The sequence below is a fragment of the Passer montanus genome, unplaced genomic scaffold (assembly GCF_014805655.1).
Source record: "Passer montanus isolate IOZ18808 unplaced genomic scaffold, ASM1480565v1 scaffold17, whole genome shotgun sequence".
NCBI classification, from domain to species: domain Eukaryota; kingdom Metazoa; phylum Chordata; class Aves; order Passeriformes; family Passeridae; genus Passer; species Passer montanus.
In genome coordinates, this window is record NW_024364270.1 from 2649315 (window position 1) to 2672279 (window position 22965).

A 22965-nucleotide genomic window follows, 5' to 3' on the forward strand; every position below is an offset into this window, starting at 1 on the left:
AGCAAGTGACTTTTAATAAAAACCTTGAATTTTAAAGGCAATTGAAAGGGCTGCTCCATAGGTTGCAATTATTCATAATGAAAAGCTATTTTTAGAATAAGATGGCATTCATCATCTATTGATTCACATGCACAAATTGGAAAAAAAAATGAAACCTGAGGGGGTCACGTGCCCTGTCATGTTTAATTTTAATTCTTCCAAGTTTCTCTGATTTAGACATCAGATTTCTAGACATACAGTTCTCTGGATCGATTCTGGAACCTTTCCGAAAAACTGCTACCTTTGGCCCTCTGACTCCTCAGCTGCTGAAGCACAACTGCTACATTACACCTCTCCAGTTCTCCTTTAGGATTCCTGGGTGACTATTAGCTTACTTTTATTAATTTTATTGACTTGTTATGGAATCCCTTGCACTAATGCTTCAATATCAGACAGCACTTCTACTGATCTGCTTGATCCTATCCCTGCCACAGATGTAGGAAATTTCCTAAGTTCTTCTAGGGTCAATGCAGATGCAAATAATGGAGTCACTCCTCACCTGCTGGTTCAACTTTATACCATTTTGATCATCAACTGATCTTTGTATTCTTAATAAGTTTCATGCTTTTGATCTATTTAAATATGAAGTTATGATTTTTTTTAATTAAAAACCTTTTTTGCCCTGGCGTACTCAGCTTTCACATTCAAGTGGCTTCAGTTTATGCTTTTTTCTACTTCCCTTGTAAAAAGTGTCCCCTTTTTTTCTGACAGCTTCTTTCATCTGAGTGTTTTGCAATACCAGACTTTTTCAGGTCTTCTTAAAGTAATGTGTTGTAATGTGTTTTCCTTGACTAAGTTTTTCTGCTCTGACTTTTTTCCATCTGGCCACTTGGTTCATTTTAGATTCCTATCCTTTTTACTAATAAATACACTTGTAAAACACTTCAGGGTTTTTCTGTCTTGAGTATATTAGGCTGCTGTATGGCATGCTTGTTAAAGGTATTTTGGACCTTGGGAAAGAAGTCCCTTTTGGACAGGGACTGTGGATGTGTGTCCCTATCTGCTCCAAAAAATAATTTACGGTAGCTAAAAATTTAGTGCTCAAATTGCAAACATAGATGGTGTTTACATGGGAATAAACAAAATCTCCAACTATGACTGTGTTTTCATCACAGTCTTTATGATCTCTTTGAAACTGTCACAGTGTTACAGTTCTGACTGTTTGCACTGTAGCTCTATTATAATACTTAGCTTGTCTATGATGGGACTTCAGACCAAGAGAAATCTGTATCGTCCATGGATATAACTGACTGACTTCTCTGTCTTTAGTGCACAAACATAAAACACCACCTTGAAACTATCTAATCTGCCCTTTGGAAATTATTTGAACCTTGACATTAAAGTGTTGCCTGATGATTTTTTCTTCACAGTTTCTGTTGTGCCACTTATGTCAAAAATCCTCATTTCAAGTGTGTTGTTAAACTCACCATGAATTCTGTCTGAAGTAAATGAGAACATGCCACTGCATCTCGAAGCTGCTGCCGTGTCAGGACGCGGCCAGCTGACTGCAGGTATTCCATGGCTATTTTTTCTCGTGGGGTTGGCACGGTGACAAAAGGTTCAACACTTCCCAAGCTGCTCATATCCAAAGTCAGTGAGACGTTGGATCCTCGTCTGCATTAGAAAATAATTCAAACGGTTATACAAGATCTGTGTTACTGTAAATCCCATACTCATGAAGCTGATCCTGAGTTATTTATGCACCCTGACTTTCTCTATGGTCACTGATGGATTTGGACATGCAAAGACTGCAAGACTAGTTTCACTGGTACCACTAAGCAGACAGAAAACCAAGGACATCCTACTTCTTCAATCTAACAACCAATGCTGCAAAAACGTGTGCTGGGGGGCAACTATTTGAATTATTCTTAGAAGCAGATACAGCTCCCTATATGCTACTTTATTGTTATAAATGTAAAATGCAAAAGTGGTATCTTGGTAAGGAAGAAATATTTCACAGAAAAAAAGTACAGGGGATAGATATATTTCTAACTGATACACATAAAGTGTGAAATAAATTTACAGTTATGTCAGGTGCATGTTTAAGAATTTACTGAAATTAAATATACATAATGGAGCAGGAAAATTTTATAAAAACAGCAGTAATAAGTGAAAGGCAGTATAAACATTGGGGCTACCAAGACAGTAGACAATGTCTCATACTAGGTAGAAGGGAAGGGAGAGGCAATAAACCACAATAAATTATCTCTGTCTGAGGAGACATACACAGGAATGGTCATAGACTTAAAAGGGGCTACTTGGAAATGCCTAACATCTCTTGCAGGACTAGAAAATTCATAACATTTCCATTTCTACAGGAAAATAAAGTTGGATTCAGTAACAACTTTGAGCCACGAAAATTCAAATAGACCACAACTTGTATGGGTCTTGGTATGAGCCCTATTCTTTTTGGGGCTTTCTTAAAACAATACTTAAGACAACTGGCTTTTTTTTTTGTATTTTCAACCCATCAATCAAATATTATCTACTCAACCCTTAACTTTAGGCATATTGACTGCAAAAAATCCATGGTCTGCAAACTGTGATGACTAAACACAAATTTATAGGCATTTATCAAAGCTTTTGTGTTTACTAAGCAGCAATCCATATAAGAGTGACAGATTCAGCTGGCTGAGCTGGACTACAGATGCCCAGCTCAGTTAGCATTTACCAAGCAGCTATGCACATATAGAGATATGAGAACACCAGTTTGATTCCTACCTCTGCACATTATTGGCTTTCCATTAAGGTGTGCTTACAAGGAAGTTCTTTGAACTCTTTGTTACTTTATCATGCTTGGATATACACAAACATGGCATAAGATTGCCTCAAGTTTCTCCTAATGTCATCCTGCCAGATCGGTATATAACTCTACGCCTTCCCCATTTGTAAAATCCCATATGCCAATGATTAACTATTTACTGGATAATCTGTTATCCAGTGATTCCATTTTTTCTGCTGAAACTCTGCTTGGTTGTATGCATTTCTCATCTGCAGGAGAACTGCTAGGAGAGTGTGAGTACACACCTCTCTGAACACTGGATGTTAAGATACAACAGTCCCTTTTACAGTAATACCACATATTATTATAATACAGACATCATCTGATAGCACCTGTGAGGCAAATGCTACTAATGTTGGGGGAATGCTTTCCTCTAGAGAATCACGGAATCATTAAGGTTGGAAAAGACTTCCAAGACTGGCGAGTCCAACCTTTGATTGAGCACCACCATGCCAACTAAACTACAGCATTAAGGGCCATGTCCAATTGCTTCTTGAACATTTACTCCACCATGTCCCTGGAAAGCCCATTCCAATTCTTTACAGCCCTTCCAGTGAAACAATTCTCCCTAACTTCCACCCTGAATCTCCCCTGGGGCAGCTTGAAGCCATTTTCCCTTCTGTGTTCCTGGTGGCTTGGGAGAAGAGGTTAACCCCCTCTCAGGTCATTGCAGAGAGCAATAAGATCTCCTCTGAGTCTCCTTTTCTCCAGACTGTAGATCCCCAGCCCCCCATCAGACTTTCAAAGGACTTGTGCTCCATTGCCCTTCTCTGGACACGCTCCAGCACCTCAATGTCCTTCTTGTAGTGAGGTGCCCAGAACTGGACACAGGATCCAAGGTGTGGCATCACCAGTGCTGAGTGAAGGGAGACAGTCACTGCCCTGATCCTGCTGACCACACTATTCCTGACACAGACCAGCATGCCATTGGCCTTCTTGGCCAGCTGGGCACATGCTGGATCATGTTCAGCTCATGTTGGCCAGCACCTCCACATCCTTTTCCACTGAGCAGATTCCTAGCCACTTTGCCCCCGCCTGTGGAGATGCATGGGGTTTTTGTGACCCAAGGGCAGGACCTGGCATTTCACCTCATTGGACTTCATACATGTCAGCAGATGCTTCAATAATTTTATTTTAAATTAAGTGATTTGTATCGTCAGTCTCCATGAAGAGAAATTACTCCAGTCACTCCCCTTTCACTTAGCAAAGCACAAAGCAATAATGTCTAAGAAACAAGACTAGCTGGTGGAATAGGTGAATCTCACATTGTGTCATTTTGTTCACAAGCCTCTTTCAGCTTAGGTGATGGGTGGGTGCCAGCAAGAGCTTTGCTGCCCAGGCCTGCAGATGGTAACAGTGAGTCAGCAGTGGGTGTCTGGCTGCCTCCAGGGGTAGATGGGGACAATTTCTGTTGGCACAGGGAAGTGGGTGGGGTATGATTCTGCTAATTGTGCTAGAAGGTAGGCAGAAGTGAAGTAGCATCCTGAGCAAAAAATGATGGGTAAGTGGTACATGCACAGACTACCAATACTGAGTGCTCTGTGCCTCGTGGCACAGCCTGCATGGTACTGGGGTCCCAGTCAGCAGTACCAGCACCCACACCCAAATCCAGAGCTGTGATGGTCTGGGAACTGGGCATACCATGGTGGCTGCTCTCAGCTGGACCTGCAGGAGGGTGCTGGCTCATATGCCTATCCCATTTCCCTGGGGACTGCGCAGACTGTGGGAGACAATCAGTTCCCAGCTCCACACCACTTCTCAAGGAAAACATCCTGTTAGATCTCTCTGTCACAAAACCCTTCCACACAAGCACCTCTTCTGATCATGACTAGCAATTTATTCCACGGAAAAAGGCAGTCCCTAAAACAGGTGGCTCTGAGTGCATATATTGCAAATCCAATCTTTTGAAAACCATCCAGAAAACCATTGCACAGAAGAGCTGTGCAATGAATTTCTCCAAATCTGTTTAGGCTACCTTTGCTTGAGAAATGGGTAGCAATTTAGATTCAGACATACTTCTGGGAGAGCCTACTGGGATTTCCTAATATAGAGGAAAAGTATTCCCATTGTCCAGCAACAAAGTACAGTGAAAATGTTAATATTTTCTTTGGCTTTTACATTGTTATAACTGACAGTCTTGGCAACAGGGCTATTTCCTTCTTAAAAACAACAAAAAATACACCTGATCTAATTATAACTGTGAGTTTACAGCTTTTACCATTTATGGGGATTATTGATGAACACTTGAGGTCTTGAGGATCTTAATTACTCTGGAAAGAAGAATCAGTTCTTAGGTGCATATTTAATGCATTAAAAGGTACACATTGACTAAAAACTGAGTATAAAGCAATCTTTTTAGAAGTTCATAAGAGGACAAACAATAGATCAGAGAAGTAATGCTTCCACAAATATGGGTATCTCAAACAACTTTCTTGAAGAATTATTCTTCAATTAATAAAATTATTTAAATAATGTTTACATTCATTAGAAATGCTATACCCAATATTAGGATTGATCACACAGACTTCTTTATTGCATTCTTTATGCTGAGGAACAGGACTGAAAACAGAACATTTTGCATTGTTTTGAAAGATGAGGGAGGGCCTGAACAATCATGTGTTTGTACATTCTAATAATAGAAGATGCTTACAGTCTCAGGTCCTCCTCTAGACTCTTTGGATTCTCAATAGTTAAATTCCTCACTCTCTGTTAAAAAGCAGAAAGCAGAAAGACGTCTCTTCTCTTTTACTACCTGGATGGAAAGAGGTTACCTATTGAGCTCACCTTTTTCCACCTTACTAGGAGGGTCTGCACAAAGCCAGCAACAAGGAGGTACCACCTAAAACAAAGCCCATTTTTGGTAATTAGCACTTGCCTACATTAAGTTTTGAATAAGGAAATCACAATCAGAGCAGTGACACTTCAAGTCAGACAGCTCATTTTACTTGGAGATACATACGAATGTATATCTATATATATATAAAATGTATGTATCTCCTGACTGGTATTTTCCACTTCAAATTAGAGTAAGGGACCCATATACTTGGGTTTTCCCTTATTTCTCTGGGCTAAGCTTTTTTTTTCCCTTTTAAATAATGGGTTTTCCCTTATTTCTCTGGGCCAAGCTTTTTTTTTCCCTTTTAAATAACTTCATATTCTTTATGTTCCCCATGTGAATAGTCTGGGCCAAATAAGAGATTTTGTTATGAGACACCTACCCCAGCATCCTCTCGAGGTTGTGTCTTGATGGGGAAGAGTACCGTGTGAGGAATCTGAGGAATTGTAAACATTTGTGACAACATTATATTAAAATTGTCAGGAGACTAATTCTTCTGAAGTTCCACCAGCTGGGACAGCCACCTCATCACTGGGTACGTGAATAAGTGCAATCAGGAAACCACTTGTGTCTGTGTATTGTCTGGAACCCCAGAGGGGAGTCTTACTACATACTCACAGATCTCTTTTCAGTTGGGTAATAGGAACAAGTTCACTGATGAGAATTCACCAGAGTATTTTAAATAATGCATTTATAGAAGCAGATTTTATTACAAGGCACAATTAAACAACATTCAAAAGCAATGTTTGTTTGAAAATTCTTGAAAGGAAGCTCCACCTGTCCACTTTGGAGGGCCACTAGGTTACTAAAGCCCTATTAAACATTAGTGAGGTCATTTCCAGGTCTTCTCTGACCCTAAAATTAAGCCATAGATTTGATTACAAAAATCCAATTGCCCTACACGTTTTCCCAGTTGTTTATTTGAGCTGAATAATTTCTTTAAATACACATGTTTATTCAGCACTCGTGAAAAGTGCAACACCCAGATTCCTGAGCCTCAGCCTCTCATTGTGTCTCTAGCGTTTTGGACGCAGCGGCGATGGCTGCTGCCCTGTAGGAGTCATTGCCCTCTGACCCCAGCACTGTGGACAGGGAGGTGCTTCCTGCTGTGCCACCACCCGCCCGAGCTGCTGAGCAGCCCAGGAGGAGCTGGGTCAGGCCTGTGGGTGAAGAAAGCCATCAATTAGCATGAGGAGCACAGCTGGATGCAGCTGCTGGGGAGGGAGTTTGCTTTCGGTCCCTGGATCCTGCCTGTACCAGGGAATGCTCCACAGGGCTACTCTCCCTGTCACTGAAGGGAAAACCACCACAATTCCCCCATGCCTTTTGTTTCTCTGGTGCTCACAGATTAGGCCTAGACATGGATGCTGAGTCTCTCACCTCGTGGGTGATCATCAGCAAATGCACTGTGTGCAGGTGGGGTTTGCACTGCTGGAATTGCACTGGGAAAGCACAAGTAGGTACAGCCTTTCCAGCACTTACTGCTGCCAGACTCCACCTGCATATCTAGTTTTATGTTTCAGTAGAGCAATTCAAAGGAAAAAATAAGTATATTTGGAAAAAAGAACAATGAAAAAAATACAGTTCTCCGCTTTCTTTCTGCTTTTAGCAAAAGAGCTAAGAGAAAACATGGTCATGTAGATGAACTAATGTGATATGTAAAATGCCAATGAAGTGTGAAAAGTACAGTAAATTAGAAAAGGACTGTTATTAATCCTCTATACCAATAGAAAATAAATAAAAATAGGAAACTTTGACTTCATCAAGAAAAATCAGCATTGAAAAAAGGAAAAGTAGAAAAGCAGAAGTACAAAGAGGTTAAAATAATTTTTTCAAATGACTGAAGATATTGGTGTTTTCTTCCTGCCTTGGGCAAATAGTAATATGGATCATCTAATAAACAACTGAGACGTTTCTTCACAAATGAAGATTTATAATATCCATTACAGACAGTCCTGGGAAGGTTAAGAGGCCTCTCATTTGAAGCAACAATTTGATAAGTTTTCAAGTAACATTCACAGTACTGTTAAATAGTTGCTTTAACACATAAGGACAATTTTTATATTTTTCCAAAATCCATATATATGATTCTTGCTCTGTACTTGCTAGCCTGAAATATATATCGACCAATTGCTGCTGATATTACTGGATATCTTGGGAAAGTAGGGGTGAATGAGAGTATGGTTACATTAATGGGTGTGATAATCTCTTGATTTTCTTCTGAGCATCAGCATACTACCTCAAACAAATCTTCTAAGAATGCAATAAAATTCTATTATTGACCATCCTAATTTGAAATATGAAGATTAATTTTTCTTACATTTACATTCTTTCCTTGAAATGTAGAGTTCTTAAGTTTCAATTTTCTGCTGTGCTGCAACACATATTAAAGAATATTTTAATACAAAACCCCATGAGTTCTGATAATATACAATACCCATTAATGTAATTATCCTCCTCTTCTTTTCCACAAAAGTTAATATCATTATTTATTAGTTTGACAAAAATAATGAATTAAAAATATTTAGGTAAGTATGTGAATGTCTTCCTAACACATAAATATTTGCACACAGTATTTATTGCCCATACTGTACTTCTAATTTGTACACTCCCAGGTGCCCTATAAAGCACTGATATACAGAAGCTTGGCAGACCCACAATGAAAACTCAGCTTCCCAAATGCTCTCTGCTTCACCTGCTAACAGTTCTGGGTTTTACTTGAACAAGAGGTGTGGCTTTTAGGAACCACTCTGACCTGAGGTTGTCGACATTTTCAACAAACCAAACCTGTATCACACCCCAGACTGAAGTACTCAAAAATCAGAAGGTGAGATCAACCAACTAACAAGGCCAAACACGAATTTACTTTGCATTATGACCAGTCTAAATTGATAGAAACTGAAACCTTGAAGGATCTTTTCTGCTCAGCTTATGTCTGGTTATTTTACAGCTACTTTATTACCCATAAAAACAAAAAGTTCAGGACCTTAGATCCACCTTCAGCACTTGGGTGTGCAGTAAGTCAAAACTTGACCTTTCCCTCTCTCCTGCTATCTCCTGACATACCAGTGCTACTTAAAACATCAGAAATTACCTATTGACATCTTACCATGCATGGGAATAGTAAATTTCTCTTTTTGTATGGGTTCCTGGCCTCATTTCCAAAACCTTATTCCTCTCACAGATAAACATTCCTCTGTCTCTGATTTTTCCTCTCCAGAGAGGAGATCCTGGACAGATAGGTATTAGCCCAATTTTCCACAAACATGCTTAACAATTAAATAGTTAATATCACTGATATTTATATTATTTCTACTCTGCCTTGCAGATATCTGTACCTGAGACAAATCCTGTAGCCATTGGTCTGAGGAGCCCCATCTCGCCAAACCAAGGACCTAATTTACAGAGGCTAATTGGATAGATCACTGAAGTTAATACCTATCACCTGAAAGCCAGATATGGAATATATTTAAGCTCAGGACTCTAAGACAGGCAATAATATGAAGTACGCGTCTTCTTGAGAAGACAGTCTGCTATTCTGTTAATGTTTGCTCTGTCACACAGTTCTCCTCACAGTATTTCAGTGTTGTATTTTTATTTTTCTCTATTTGTCACACTCAACCCTGACGTTTTCTGATTTTAAGGAAGGGGTCTGGAAATGATGACAGTAAGATGTGTACCTACTAGAAGAAGAGGGATATATGGCTGCTGTGAAGCAAGACTTCCAATCCTCTGTGGCCTCCCAGCTATAAGAAATCTCCTGACAGCATATTCCATCTCTCCCTGAGTCAACAGAAACAGATCTAGAGCCTCAGCTCTGAAGTTTAAACAGTTTTTTCAAGACCTGGAGGCATTTAATATTCTCTACAGAGGGTCTGATCTTGTTCCCACAGCCATGAGTGAGAGGAGACCAATATATCTAGCACTAAGTTGCAAACAATTCTCAGGATCTACTCACAGCTCAGCAGGTCAAAATGAACTGAGGAAACGGTTTTGACAAGTACTTCTGGATTAAGTTTTAAGCAATCAGTATCTGGTTAGGACAGGAATGGCTCAATATCCTGTAGAGGAAAACAGCTGACATGAGTGTAGTTTCAACTTTCCCTCTTTTAATCAGGCTTTCTAATGTTCTGCCAATTCACTCCTGTTCTGCCCTCGATAAGGCAATGCTGCTCAGCCACGGGAACTGACTGTTCAAAAATGCAAAGCTTAAACTGCCTCCCATCTTTTCCTGTAGATTATTTCTACAGTCAAATTGCATTTTGTCACGCAAACTTACATCTTCAATAAAATTTGAATGGCAACATAAAGCTCTGTTTCTGCTTCATATGTGTCTGCAGCATGAGTGAAAATTGAGTTAAATGTTCAGAAGCAAAAATAAATGAAGATGCAAATTTGTTGTGCTTATTTGAGCTGTTTATTCCAGGAGCTGAACAAATGTTTACCAATTAATGGTTAATTTTCTTTACATGGTAGAGCTTTAATTGAATGCAGTCTTGTTTATTACTATTCTTATCTGCTTTCATTGCAGCATTGCTCGATGTCATATGGGAGGCCTCATTGCACAAACTTACTGGATGACCTGTTCTCTCTCTGATTAATGCATATGCCCATTTAAACCAAGCTAAAATGAATATAAGCAAAACAAGTTAAAAGAATAGGAAAAAGGAAAAGCGAATAGGGAGTAATAATAACTGACTACTAGGGCTGCACATATTAAATAAATGCACAACTTAAGGAGCTCAGATAATGCATTTATTTAGGGTAAGCCAGCAAGGACTGTTAAAAAAAAAAACCCACATATTTTGTCTGCTGTATATTTTGCTTAAAAAATAAGAAAATAAGCAATTTGCAAAATATTTTTGTCATACTTGTATAAGTTTCCCCTCTATGCTTCCAGTTCATAAGTACCTCTGTGAGACCCTGGAGAAGCTGTAGCTATGTACCACCATTGCAAATTTAGCTCTCTTATCCAGGTGCAAAGCCAGATTATTTTTCCCAGAACATACAAGGCTCACTTCTTCCTGAGCACTACATTATGCCTAGAGGGTGCTTGTCTGCATTATACAGAGAACAGCCTATCAAGGAAAACTGATCTAATAAGTGAGGATGGAGAGATACAACACTATAGCAATAGCTTCAAGGAAGTGTTTTTTAAGACTACTTAACTGACATTTTCTGCTATTCAATTGGTCTATAATTAAATAAATGAAAAATGGATCTTATGGATCCATTTGAAAATCCAAAAGTGGATTTTTAATATTTTAGATGAAAAAAAACCTAGTTTGTTTTTTTCCATAGGGGGAGCCTTAGGTAAGTCAATTTAGCTTCATGTATTCCATAATACTTAATCTCTTGAGCACAAATTCTATTTCCATCCTACAACTGCTGCTCATTTAAGGAATATAATTTACAACCCTTACATCCAAACAAGGAAATAAATATATAATCTATTTGCACATTGATGTCCTTTAATACTCTTTTGAGACTTTAACCAAAACCAGCTGACCTGGAAAAAGACATGGGTGGGAATATTCATAATGTAAATGGGCAGTATCTTCAGACAGTATCAGTAAGAGAAAATTATTTTTTATTGTGACTTGAAGGCTAATCAGTACAATGAGTTCTTTCCTGGTGAGTTCGCCATTTGGGAAAGACAGGAAGTAACATCTGGGAAAAGAGGCGTTTACTACACCCTGTCAACCTTAAGATAATAAAAAAGCACATTTCTTGTTTATTTTACTTGGTCCTCATTATCTTTAAACTACTGCAAGTGTCACACGGAAGATTTCTAAGCAGACAAATGAATCGTTAGTGCACTTTGAAGAAATTACTGAACAGCAGCAGTTTCTGAGGAATGCAAAACCTCCAGACCCACAATGTAGCTCAACAGAGCTGCGCCACCTATGGACATTTCCAAAGGGAGCTGGCAGCCTTAGGTGCTTGGTCACACAGCGGACAAAGCACCTGAGGCTGCCTGCACAGAGCCCAAATCCTTGTAGCACACCCACTTTGGAACAGTCACAGGGTGACTAGTGAGCCTAAGCTGTACAACCCAATGATGGGATTTAAGCTCGTAGGGACAGGACCCATGTATGTGCTCTTAGATCTGCCCTTTCTTTAGCTGCTTTTAAAGTCTCCAGACCTGACACTTAAGTGTTATATATAGATCTTTCTCTTTCCAGATTTTCTTTTTTCCTTGATCCACTATTATAGTCTGGCTTTCCAGCCTTGCTTTCTATGGGAAGGCTTGCTCAAACAAGTATATTAATGTGAAAAGTGTCTGCATTCACTTTGAAATCAGTTAGGAAATCCACTTAGGCTTGCAATTTGAAAGAGAGCAATGTTTAAATGCTTTTAAGACAGCTGCAAATGTCTGCATACCAAGGTATATTTATCTGGCACTTCAGAGGTTAGGTAGACCTCTAAAAGAGATATTGCCAAGCTGTGCAGTCCCATTTAGGGCTGAAAAGCTGATAAGGGACTGACAGGTAAGTGATCTGGAGCTCTTTTCTACAAAGCTCAGCAGATCCCTTGAAGTCCATGGCCTTGGACCGCCTGCCTTCATCAGAGACATTCCTACAGGGGGCTGCACAGGCTGGACTCTAGGACAGGGAAATACATCTGTACCTGTGCCCAGAGACAAAGGCCAGAGCAAAGGCTTCCTGATCTACTCCTTCTCATACACACCATCAATGAGTTCGACCAGACTAAAAATTTCAGAGTGAAATAATAACAATTGCTTCAGATTCACAGTCCTCTGTGAAAGACTTAGCAAAGGATTCATGGCATTTAGAAACTTAAACAGCTTGATTTAAATTTACTTCTATGAATTTGAATATAGGAGGGAAAAGGGAGGATCCTGACAAAAGTAGTATTCCTCTAAGTGCATGTTGCATTACAAAATAAAGAGAAAGGAGAGAAGTTATATCTGAAAGACAAACAGAAATCACTCTCAGCCTGACCTCCACTCCATCTATCTCAGCACAAACTCTTCCAACACACAGGGCTTCATATGGCTAATGATGTAATATAGGTCAGGCTAACATACATCCAAGTAATGTAGAAATATGAACATAAATTTGGTGTACTCTGTAAAGCCAAAGGTTGACCAGTATCCTCTTTTCAATAGAAAGAGGAGGTTTAGGGAAAGAACACAGGATCAAAGCCAGCAGGAATTATTGATTACTTAATTGATAGTTACGTATTTTCAGTTTGTTCTCCATCTTCTGGCAATCTGTACTTTAGGAATGTTCTGAACCAAAGAGTGCTTTCCCATCTTTGTGCCTGGTGTTTCCCTTTTGTAGTTTTTCCCTCAGACAGTGTTCTTAGCCCACCTTATGACCTCTGCACTGACCCCGGATGATGCAATAGTGAGCACTATACATTGGGGACTAGAGGGTTATTTAAAGCATCTACTTTTGTGAAAATCCTTGTGATGAAGGAGAAAACATTTATTTTATTATAATCTTATCAGTAAATTGCAAATGCACTCTCTGAAGCTACAGGATTAACTTGAGGATTAATTACAATACCAGCTTTCTGCTTTTCACAATGCTGCCTTCTTTTGCAAACCTATTCAGTATTGTGCTCTGTGGGCCAAACACTCTTCCCAGAAATGTCTATAAATCCACTGAGACCAAACAAACTAAACAGAGTCTGGAGTGAAACAAGCCCATGCAAATTGCATTTTTTACCCATTGTGTACTTTTCTGCCATTCTGATCGTTTTCCTTAAGACTGTGCTTTTATATCCACTATCAAATCCAGGGAAAGGAACTGAAAGCCTCTGGACTATGCAGCAGTCTCCCAGGGGAATTTTTTATGACTCAGGAAGGATTTGAGACATCTCAAAAACAGGAGATGCCGCTGTCAGGGGATGGTGGGAAGCAGAAGAGCCAGCCCTGGCAGAGGGGAAAACTCAGCTGCCTCCTGCCCAGCACCAGCCTCATCTCTTGCTGGCAGCAGTTTTCCAAGGAGCTGCCATTGGTCATCCTGAAGCACTGGGATTGAATTCCCTGGAGAAACATTGTACTTAACGACATTTTTCTGTGTGGGAATTATATACACGACTTCCCGTTCTGATGCCTATCGCATATTTGAGCGGTCATTTGAAGTTGCTGTGTTGTTTTGCTCCTGTTATCAAATCACAATATTAACATAACATGGATAATTATAGATACTATAAATTAATAACAATACTCTCTGTTTGTTAAGCATCAAAGCATATTTTTTGACAGTGAACATAAGGAAAAATCCCTGTCTCAGAAAGAAATATCACTTTTGTAGCTTCTTATAGACTCCCCTGCTTGGAGAAATGAATGGAGGTTCAAAGGCAAGGTATTTCATGAAGATAGGCACTGATTTGCAATACCATATTGCATCACTTAACCAATTAATGTCCCACTTGTCGTAGTAGGAAAATCACAAAAAGAGTTCCTGAAATGTTTTGGAAACTCGGCTAAGGTTCAGAGCCTAACCAAATGGGTGCATCAGCTTGGATGTGATGGTATCAAAGCAGACAACTCTAGCAAGAGCCTGGCTGAAATGTCAGTGTTGCATGGAATCAGCTCTGCCTCTGGGCAATATTTCTTTGGCTGAGCCATTCTCATGGCATACTTTGGGCATCCTCAGCTCTGCCATGATGCTGTTGCTTCTCTGTTTGCTGAGGAGAGTCTGATTGCCTGTATGCATTTGTCTAGATGTCTAGAATGTAAGTCCCTTGGATAGAGGAACATTGCATTTTTGTGTACATATGGAGTCTTGCACAGAGGGATCCTGATCTGTGACCAAGGCTCTCAGGCTAAAGAGAATTTCCAGCAAGAGCTGAGAAATACCCTGGCCCACAGATTTACATGCAGTATTCTTTGAGCAAATGTGTATGTGCACAAAGGAGACATTTCTGCTAGCTAACAGTGTTAAGTTTTCTGTACAAACTAGCTCTGACCATGTAAGATATCTCTGCTGAATATCCAGAACTGGATTTTTCAAAAAAGAAGTAGTATAATTAGTTGACTCTCATAATTTTGAAGAGTTCTCCTAGCACTACATAGAAGCAAAATTAATTATGATGCACTCAAAGAAGAGATTAATGGCCTGGACTGTTAACTGATGGCTGCAAGATAAGTTGAATGTAAGTACTGCTCAGCACATGGCTTCTTGTAATTCAAATAAATACTTGGATATCTTACAGATATCCAAGATAGCTGTAGATATTTATTGCAGCTTTGGAGGCACTTTGATTTTTATTTTTCTTTCTTTAACTGTTTTCTTTTTCTGTTTCTAACATTTTAAATGAAAGGGAACTGAACTTTGTTCATCTTTAGGCTTCCCTGTAAAAGAAATATCATGAACAGAGATAAATGCATTCCAAAACAAAAGGAAAGGTGAATATTTTCGTTTTAACTTAAAGCATTAGTCTTTTTCAGACATTAATGGGGACACTCAGAGAAACTTTTCTATACAAACCCCAAATGTGAAAAATCAACCTTCCTGCTAAATATCAGAACTCTGGAAATCTGATATGGATGCTTCATTCTACGTTGTTTGGCTGAAACCAGTACTTGTGGGTACTAGTCAAGGACTCAGCAGATACTTCCTGCTTACAAACCAATCTCATAAAGAAGCTGGTGCCTTTATCCCTTAGCACAGCACTTCCAACCTACCATTGTGAAAAGGTGATATATTAGCTTGCAAATGTCACAGATGGACACATCCTACTAAGGGCTGAGACGAGATGCTCAGAGCATTCAAGTCCAGCTAATGTGCATCTCCTCACTTTCCCAGATGTCCCACTCTGCTTGCACATTAGGACATCTGGTGAAGCAGTCACAGAAACCATGCCTGGATGGTCAAGCACAGAAACAAATTAGAGGCAGAGAGGAGCTGAGGAAATCAGTCAGTGGAAAGCTGCATCAGAGTTTAACTCTCTGATTTCCAAACAGCACTTAAAGACCCAAAGCTGCTGCTGAAAAAGACAAGGGAATCACTCATACAACTCAAATTACTCATGTGCTCAGGGCAAGAGTGGTCCGTGTAAATTCCAGACTCAAGCAGCACTTAAATATTAACATGGATATTTTCCCTTGTGTGACTTTTCAAAAGATCAGCTCGACAAATCCCTGCAAACCCACCAAAACTGTCTACCAGATGGCAGCCACTGATTAATTTGTCTTAACTTAAGCCAAAAAGGAAGAAAATGTGATGGGTGGAGCTGTAAAGACAAGCACAATCAACATCCGACCAAATAGGGTTTCCTGTCACCTTGGGAACGACACTGATTGGCACTGTGGTTTCCTGTGTACAAGCTAAAACCAGTAGCAACTGGAGTAACAAGAATAAACGCCAGATGAGAGACCTGGGAATACAATAAAATTATTATAAAATTCCTGACTAAACCCCAGAGGACAGTAAAGGCAAAAGCAAGGATAAGCATAGACTGCATATACTAAACGGTGCTTTCCCCTGTACATGAGAGCAGAGGGACATGAAGCTGCATCAGAAGAATTTCTCTAAATAAGGGTAGGCTAATTTGCCAAAATTAACCACTCCCAAAAGTGAGAGTCATGTGCCTTGGAAAGCTTATTACTTCCCAAGGGAAGAAAAAAGGGATGTGGGACAACTGAAAACAGAGAGGGAAATAGGAGTGGAAACCTACCATCCACCTACACTAATCTGAAGCAATTTTAAGATGTGCCACAGACACAGGGAAATGGACTGTGGGTGTAAGTTTGGGCAATGGTACACAGTTGTTTGCATTTATGAAATTACAACTCCCACAGAGTTTTGCTTCAAAGAGCTCTAAACACAACCAAAACATCTTCTTAACTAACCAGGAGTCAAATAGTTAAAATATGGGTTTTAGAGGGTCTTTGTTAGGCTAGTGACTGAGTTCACTTCCTCTCCAGAGAAAGGGGACAATTCACATTCCTGCCCTCTTCCTACACTGCAGATAAGCAAAGACGTCTGTAATGGGTTGGACAGAACAGACATTCATGCAACTCAAAGATCTGGCACTTGCAGAAAGTTTTTTGTGTTACTGTGCACTCACAGAAATGTTCCACAAATGCAGGCTGGAGGCAGAGCATTATTCTCTCTCCAGTGATGAACCCACGTGCCAACACAGACCTTTCAGGCACTGAGCAGGAGACCCTCAAAGCTGGATCCCATCTCATGCTCCCCATTACTTAGAGTAGTTTCTCCCACTTTCAGTAGCCCAGGTAGCCCAAGGTCCTTGCCTTTACTCTTTACCCAGACTGCAAGTGCCAGAAATCAGTGTGTCTTCCCAGCTAGTTGAGAAGTCCTGAGAAGGAGGGAAGCCACAATGCAGGGCTTCAGGGAGACCCTGCACTGAAAAGACAATTACCTAAAAGCCAAGAAACAACTGCTTCGATCAGGATTGCTCCCTTTGTATCAGCTGCTGCTACACTTCATGTGCAAGCTACATCTTGAAAAATAAATCACAGTGCCAGGAAAACAATCCCAGAGACTGAATGACAGTGCTACATATCAATCATTGCAGCCCTAGTCTGTTTTTAGCCTTTGACAACAAGAGGACTCCAAAGCAATTTTCAGTTTGGGAACGAGCACAGTGGACAAACCATTCTCAGGAGGAAGTCTGCATCTAGGCCCTGCTTCTCTGGAGGCAAGGAGAGCTTAGCAATATGGACACAAACCAACCTCTGATACACAGCCTTAGTGCTATAAGTGCATCTGGGTATATAAAATTTTTAAGTGGATGCCCCACCTCTGGAGGTGTTCATTGTCAGGTTGGATGGGGTTTTGAGCAACCTGACCAGTGGAAGGTGACCCTGCTCTTGGCAGTGGGGCTGGAAATAGATCACTTTCAAAGTCCCTTCCAACCCAAGCCATTTAGGATTCAATGATCTTACAGACTAGAATGGAATATAGGTGCCAAATGAGAGAAACATATTTTTAGGTCTTTCAGAAAGTGTGTGTGTAATTGTATTCTCTCACTCTTAAATGATGTGAACAAATACTAGCAAGTAGGACTTTTAATGCACCTCAGGTTAAGGTTCTTGTCTTTGCTACATCTCTTCAGATGGACACAACACCCAGCCATCCTCAATCCAGTGGTTAGGAAGATGTCTGGAGATTTATGTGCCATGCCCAAAGTGCTCTAAGGAGTTGGTAGAAGAAACAGATCAAAGCACAGAAATTCCTGTCTCCCACCTCAAACTCAGTTTACTGGTGCCTGATGCTTTGCAAATTCCTTCTGACAGGATATCACCATAAAACTATTCCACAGCTTGTACTTTCTTGTTGGCACATAGCTTTGCTTTGAACAATTACACTGACATTTTCCTGAAACAATCCCTACGATTTAAATTAAGAATGCAGAAAGCATATTCAGTGCCACACAATAGGGAAAATTTATCCTCCAAATCTATGCAAAGCTACTTTATTTTAGCCAGGAAATCCAAGGTCCCTTCCTGTAAATATATTAAGTTCCCATGTTTGTGCAATAAACTACAAAATCTGGCATGTCTACAGTAGCCCAAGTGCAAGGTGCATTACTTGAAATTATTACTCACAATGAATGGTTTTGTAAAATGATAATGGATCAGCAACACCATTTGCAGCAACTGTGCTCTGTGATTTAAAATTCAGAACAGGGACAGAGAGAATTGTTGGAAATTTTTCCCGTCTATTAGAGCAGAGATGTGGTTGAACAGTGATATCCTGAGGTGCAGCTGAGGTTATATTAATTAAGAAAAGAGCACATCAGGTTCTTTACCCTGGCTCCAGTGTTTCTTATGAGATTTTATTCAGTATGCTGTATTCTTAAGATAATGATTCATTTTAATGAATGCTGCCTTTCTAAAATAAGGAAAACAGGTATTAGAGTTCGTTTTTGTGGTATCTGTCATCCGTGGCATTTGTCATCCAGATGGCAATTTACAGTGTACAGAAATTGCCTAAGAGGCTGAAGCTACACTTTAATAATTTGTGTGTCTATGCAGAATGACTAATAAAAGAGAATACTTTTCAATATTAAGAGCAATTTTTTCCCACGTACAAACCTGAAGCCCAAATTATACAAGATTTTCTTTGTAAAGGTGTAAAATACAAGACGTTTCTGAGGAAGGATGCTGAAGACAGAGAAAAATAATTGCCCTTATTATTTGTGTGTGCACCTTTTGCTAATACATTCCTGTTTAAAAATTTACCTTTTGGCACTGAGTTCCATAGACTCCTATGGGTTATCTGAATCCTTTTTTTTCAGATTATAAAGAAATATATTGCCTTCTTTCCCACTAGGATATCACTCTTTCTCATGTTACAAAGAAGTGGACAAAGATGTGCACTTAGCATTGTAATGCACGTTATATTAACTTTTGTTTCATTATACTTACAGTGAGCTGTACTCACTGCATGTCTACTGAACAATTCTTAGAACTGGTGAAAGAATTCTGCTGCCAGTTTACAGGGATCTTCAGGATGGTAAAAGAAATCTCACAAGGGAGAGTCTACTAACTGTGGCATTGGGTATCTATAGTATTGCTCTGCTTTGTGGGGAAAAGCAACATCACACAGGAATTCTCAAGGTCAGGGTTCAAGCCAAATTTCACTCATCTGTTATGTTTGTAGAGAGCAATAATTGATTGATTCAGGTGATTTTCTCCATACTCTTCTCTATGCTGATGCCTACTGATTTTCTGTAGAGGTTGCAGAATTGGTTGCACATTCTGTTGAATGATGCCTGTGAGCAGCCCACTCCTCTCCAGGCTTTGCTCTTGCTGGAGAGGAGTGCTCTTCCCTTTCACAGAATATCTTCTATTTTCCTGTGTCACAGCTGTTCCTTCATACCATTGCATAATTATTTTATTTCACATTTTAAAATGGTTTATTATTTCACATATCTGCCATCTTTTTGCTTTATTTGCCAAACTGTTTTCTATTATTATCTTCACTCTCTTGTGTATATTTGCAGAGAAAAAAAAATCAGCACAAGGCACATGTAAAATACTATCTGTTTTGAATAAGAGTCCTGCAAACCCCTGGCATCCTGATAGTGATCATGAGGAGCTCTTCTTTTTAGACAGCATAAGTTTCTGATGAATATGTAAAAGACTAAGAAAATACAGAGCTGTGATTTTTCCCCTCTGATTATTAAAATATAATTGCCAGTTTTAGTATTTTGTGGCTAGAATGGAATACAAATGCTTGAGAAATTTTTCCAAAGCACTGTTTGTTTTCAACACACAGCAGAGGAGACATTTTCCACATTTTCTTTTCTTCCATGTATCTTTGCACAGTAACTAATTTGAACAAAACATCATATTGTCCACTAGTTAGTTGAAATGCAGTTGTCTTAGTCACAAATAACACTGGAACTAAAACTCACAGCTGCAGTGGCCACATAAAATGTAAACCCTGTTGTAATACTGTGCTGGTGTGGTAACATTTATATCTATATCTACCATGATTGTGATTTAACAACTCACTGCTTGTACTAAAAATTTTCAATGCTTGATATATCAGAATAAAATCTAAAATACCACACTCCACCAGATTCTGCTTTTGGCTGGGACCATTCATATCAATATGAATTTTAGGCTAAGAAACAGAATAAAAGAAAACCTTACTGTGCTGAATGAAGAGTATATATTATTCATATAAACCTATAAAAGCCTAAGTAGAAAAGTAAACACTGATGCAATATTCATAGATGTGCTCACGGAAGAGAAAACAATTATTTGCATCCAAAAGTCAGGCATTGGCTCTATGATATTGTGGCAGCTCATCAGACAGATGACACCCACAGGAGAACAGCAGCTCTCCTGCTCCTTTGGTCAGCAACAGAGCAATGTGGGTTGCCAGTGGAGAAGGTCTTGGCTGCAAAGGAGCAGCAGTTGTGAGCACACGAAAAGAGAGCAACTTCAAAGCATTCTGCACTGAATGATCCAGAGAATGCACAGAGGCTGTGAAGAAATAGCCCCTCACTTCCCTGCCTCAGTAATTGTAATAGAAAGGGGTCAGCATTGCCTCTGTTCTGACAGCCCTGCCACCTCCACACCTTCAATCCACCCTCTGCGCTTGGCCACCACTGTTCCACCCCTTTCCAAACTACATGCTGCACGAGCAGCATCCAGGAAAATCACAGAATCAGAGAATAGTTTGAGTTGGAAAAGACCTTTAAAAAGTCATCTAGTCCCACTCACTTTCCATGGATAAGGAAAGAGTCTATTAGAATAGGTTATTTAGAGCCCCATTCAGTCTGACCTCAAATGTTCAAAAACTACTTCCTTGTATCTAATCTAAACCTAGCCTCCTTCAGTTTGAAGCCATTACCCCTTATCCTATTGCAACATGCCCTAAAAGAAAGTTTGCCCTCATATTTTTTTAGAGGCCCCCTTCAAGTATCAAAAGGCTGTAATAAGGTCTCCCCAGCACTTACTCTTCTCCAGCCAGAACCCCAACTCTCTCAGCCTGTCATGACAGGAGAGATGCTGCAGCATCTGATCCTTTCACAGCCTTCCTTGCTCTACCAGGCTAACATCTTTCTCATGTTGGGGGCACTGAGCTGGATGCAGTACTCCCGGTGGGGTCTCATGAGAGCAGAGCATGAGAGCAGAATCGCTGGGCCAGTTAATCCTGGCAGTGTGAGCCCCATCCCTGCTGCAAGAGGCAGCTGAGGGATAGCCGTGCTGCTGCTGGCTCTAGGTGTCACTGTCCCCGTGCTCTCGCACAGCCGCATCCCGCAAGGCACCGGGCACCGCCGGGTGGCATAAAAACTGCGGCATCCCACACATTTCATACTGCAAATAATCTGCTGGGAAGCTGTGTCTTATAGAAATAGCTGAGTAAGAGCACTTCCAGATACACAGAAAAATATGTTCGTGGACTTGGCTCTAGTATTCAGAAGCACAGTATGTTTTAAGAAGCTGGATAAACTCCCAGAAATATTTTTATCCTTGCACAGTAGTCCATTAACAATTTGTTTGCCTCTGTACTGGCCAATACTATTCCAAATAAAAATGGAAAAGTTCAGAGAGCCATGTGGTGCTTTGTGAAAACTCAGTTCCACTATATTTTTGCATTTAGATTATAGAATCATAGAATAGTTTGGGGTGGAAGGGACCTTTAAAGGTCACATAGCCCCATTCCCCTGCCATGGGCAGAGACAGCTACAATTAGATCCGTTTTCTCAGAGCCCTCTGAAACCTGACCATGAATGTTTCCAGGGATGGGGCATCAACCACCTCCCTGGGCATACTGTGCCAGTGTTTTCATTCTCATTGCAAAAAAAAAATCTTCCTTATATCTAATCTAAATCTACCCTCCTTTAGTTTAAAATCACCCCTTGTCCTGTCAAGGGTAGTTTCCTCAAAGCAGCACCTAGTGTGCAAAGAAAATAGAGCTTGAGAGGCAGGCACAGAATCATGGAATAGCTTGGTCTAAGAAGGGATCTTTTAAGGTCATCTAATCAATGATGACTGTCCCTGCAATGAGCAGAGACATCTTCAACTAGGTCAGGTTGCATTATCCAACTTTTCTGTCCCATCCTTTGGGGAGATTGTCACAAACTTCTCACCTAGATGGCTAAGCACAGCTCACGAAGGGATTTTTTAAGGTCATCTAATCAAACACCCCTGCAATGAGCAGAGACATCTTCAACTAGGTCAGGTTGCATTATCCAACTTTTCTGTCCCATCCTTTGGGGAGATTGTCACAAACTTCTCACCTAGATGGCTAAGCACAGCTCACTATCTGCTCAAAGAGAAATCAATGAACCATGGCCCAAACCAGGGACAGTTTGGTCTGGACCATGCTAGGCATTTCATGACTATGGATCACTCTTAAGGAATCAAACCAGGGAGTAGTCTGGATGGTTAGAAAATACTGCTCAGGAGCACTGTCAAGCCATGTCACCAAATTAATCTCCATGCTAAGTTCATCAAGGAGCTCCCATATCCACTCTGGCCCGCCAAGAGCTTCGTCCCCTGGCAGAAACCAAAATCAGCATAGCAAAAAATATTGAAAGGTTGTCCTAAAGCTGTGCCATGAGCAGGATGGGGCCTCCAGGCTTGATTCACTCCATACATACATAACAGAAGTAGACTGCCAGTAGACTGTTTTGAGCATGGTTTGCTGCTCCTTGCAGTGGGCAGGTCCATGCTGTAAGGTCCACTTCTCCTGCACATAATGAGGATGGCCTGAGGCTGCCCAGTGCAAGGGTTTTTTGGGACAGAAAGGTGGACAGGAGTTTTAAACTGACTACTGACCTAGTCACTAGATAAAATCTGAGGCAGAATGTGTCAGTGCATTATTACTTTTTGCTTCCA

At 40.2% G+C, this 22965-nt stretch overlaps 1 protein-coding gene across 1 annotated transcript in view; it reads right to left on the reverse strand.

Moving 5' to 3' along the window:
- The window catches only part of PTPRR (protein tyrosine phosphatase receptor type R), a 140568-nt gene that overhangs the window by 29186 nt on the left and 88417 nt on the right, over positions 1-22965 (reverse strand). The window contains exon 7 of the mRNA XM_039703872.1: positions 1467-1653. Coding sequence (XP_039559806.1) covers positions 1467-1653 — 187 coding nt within the window. The remainder of the gene's footprint in view (positions 1-1466; positions 1654-22965) is intronic.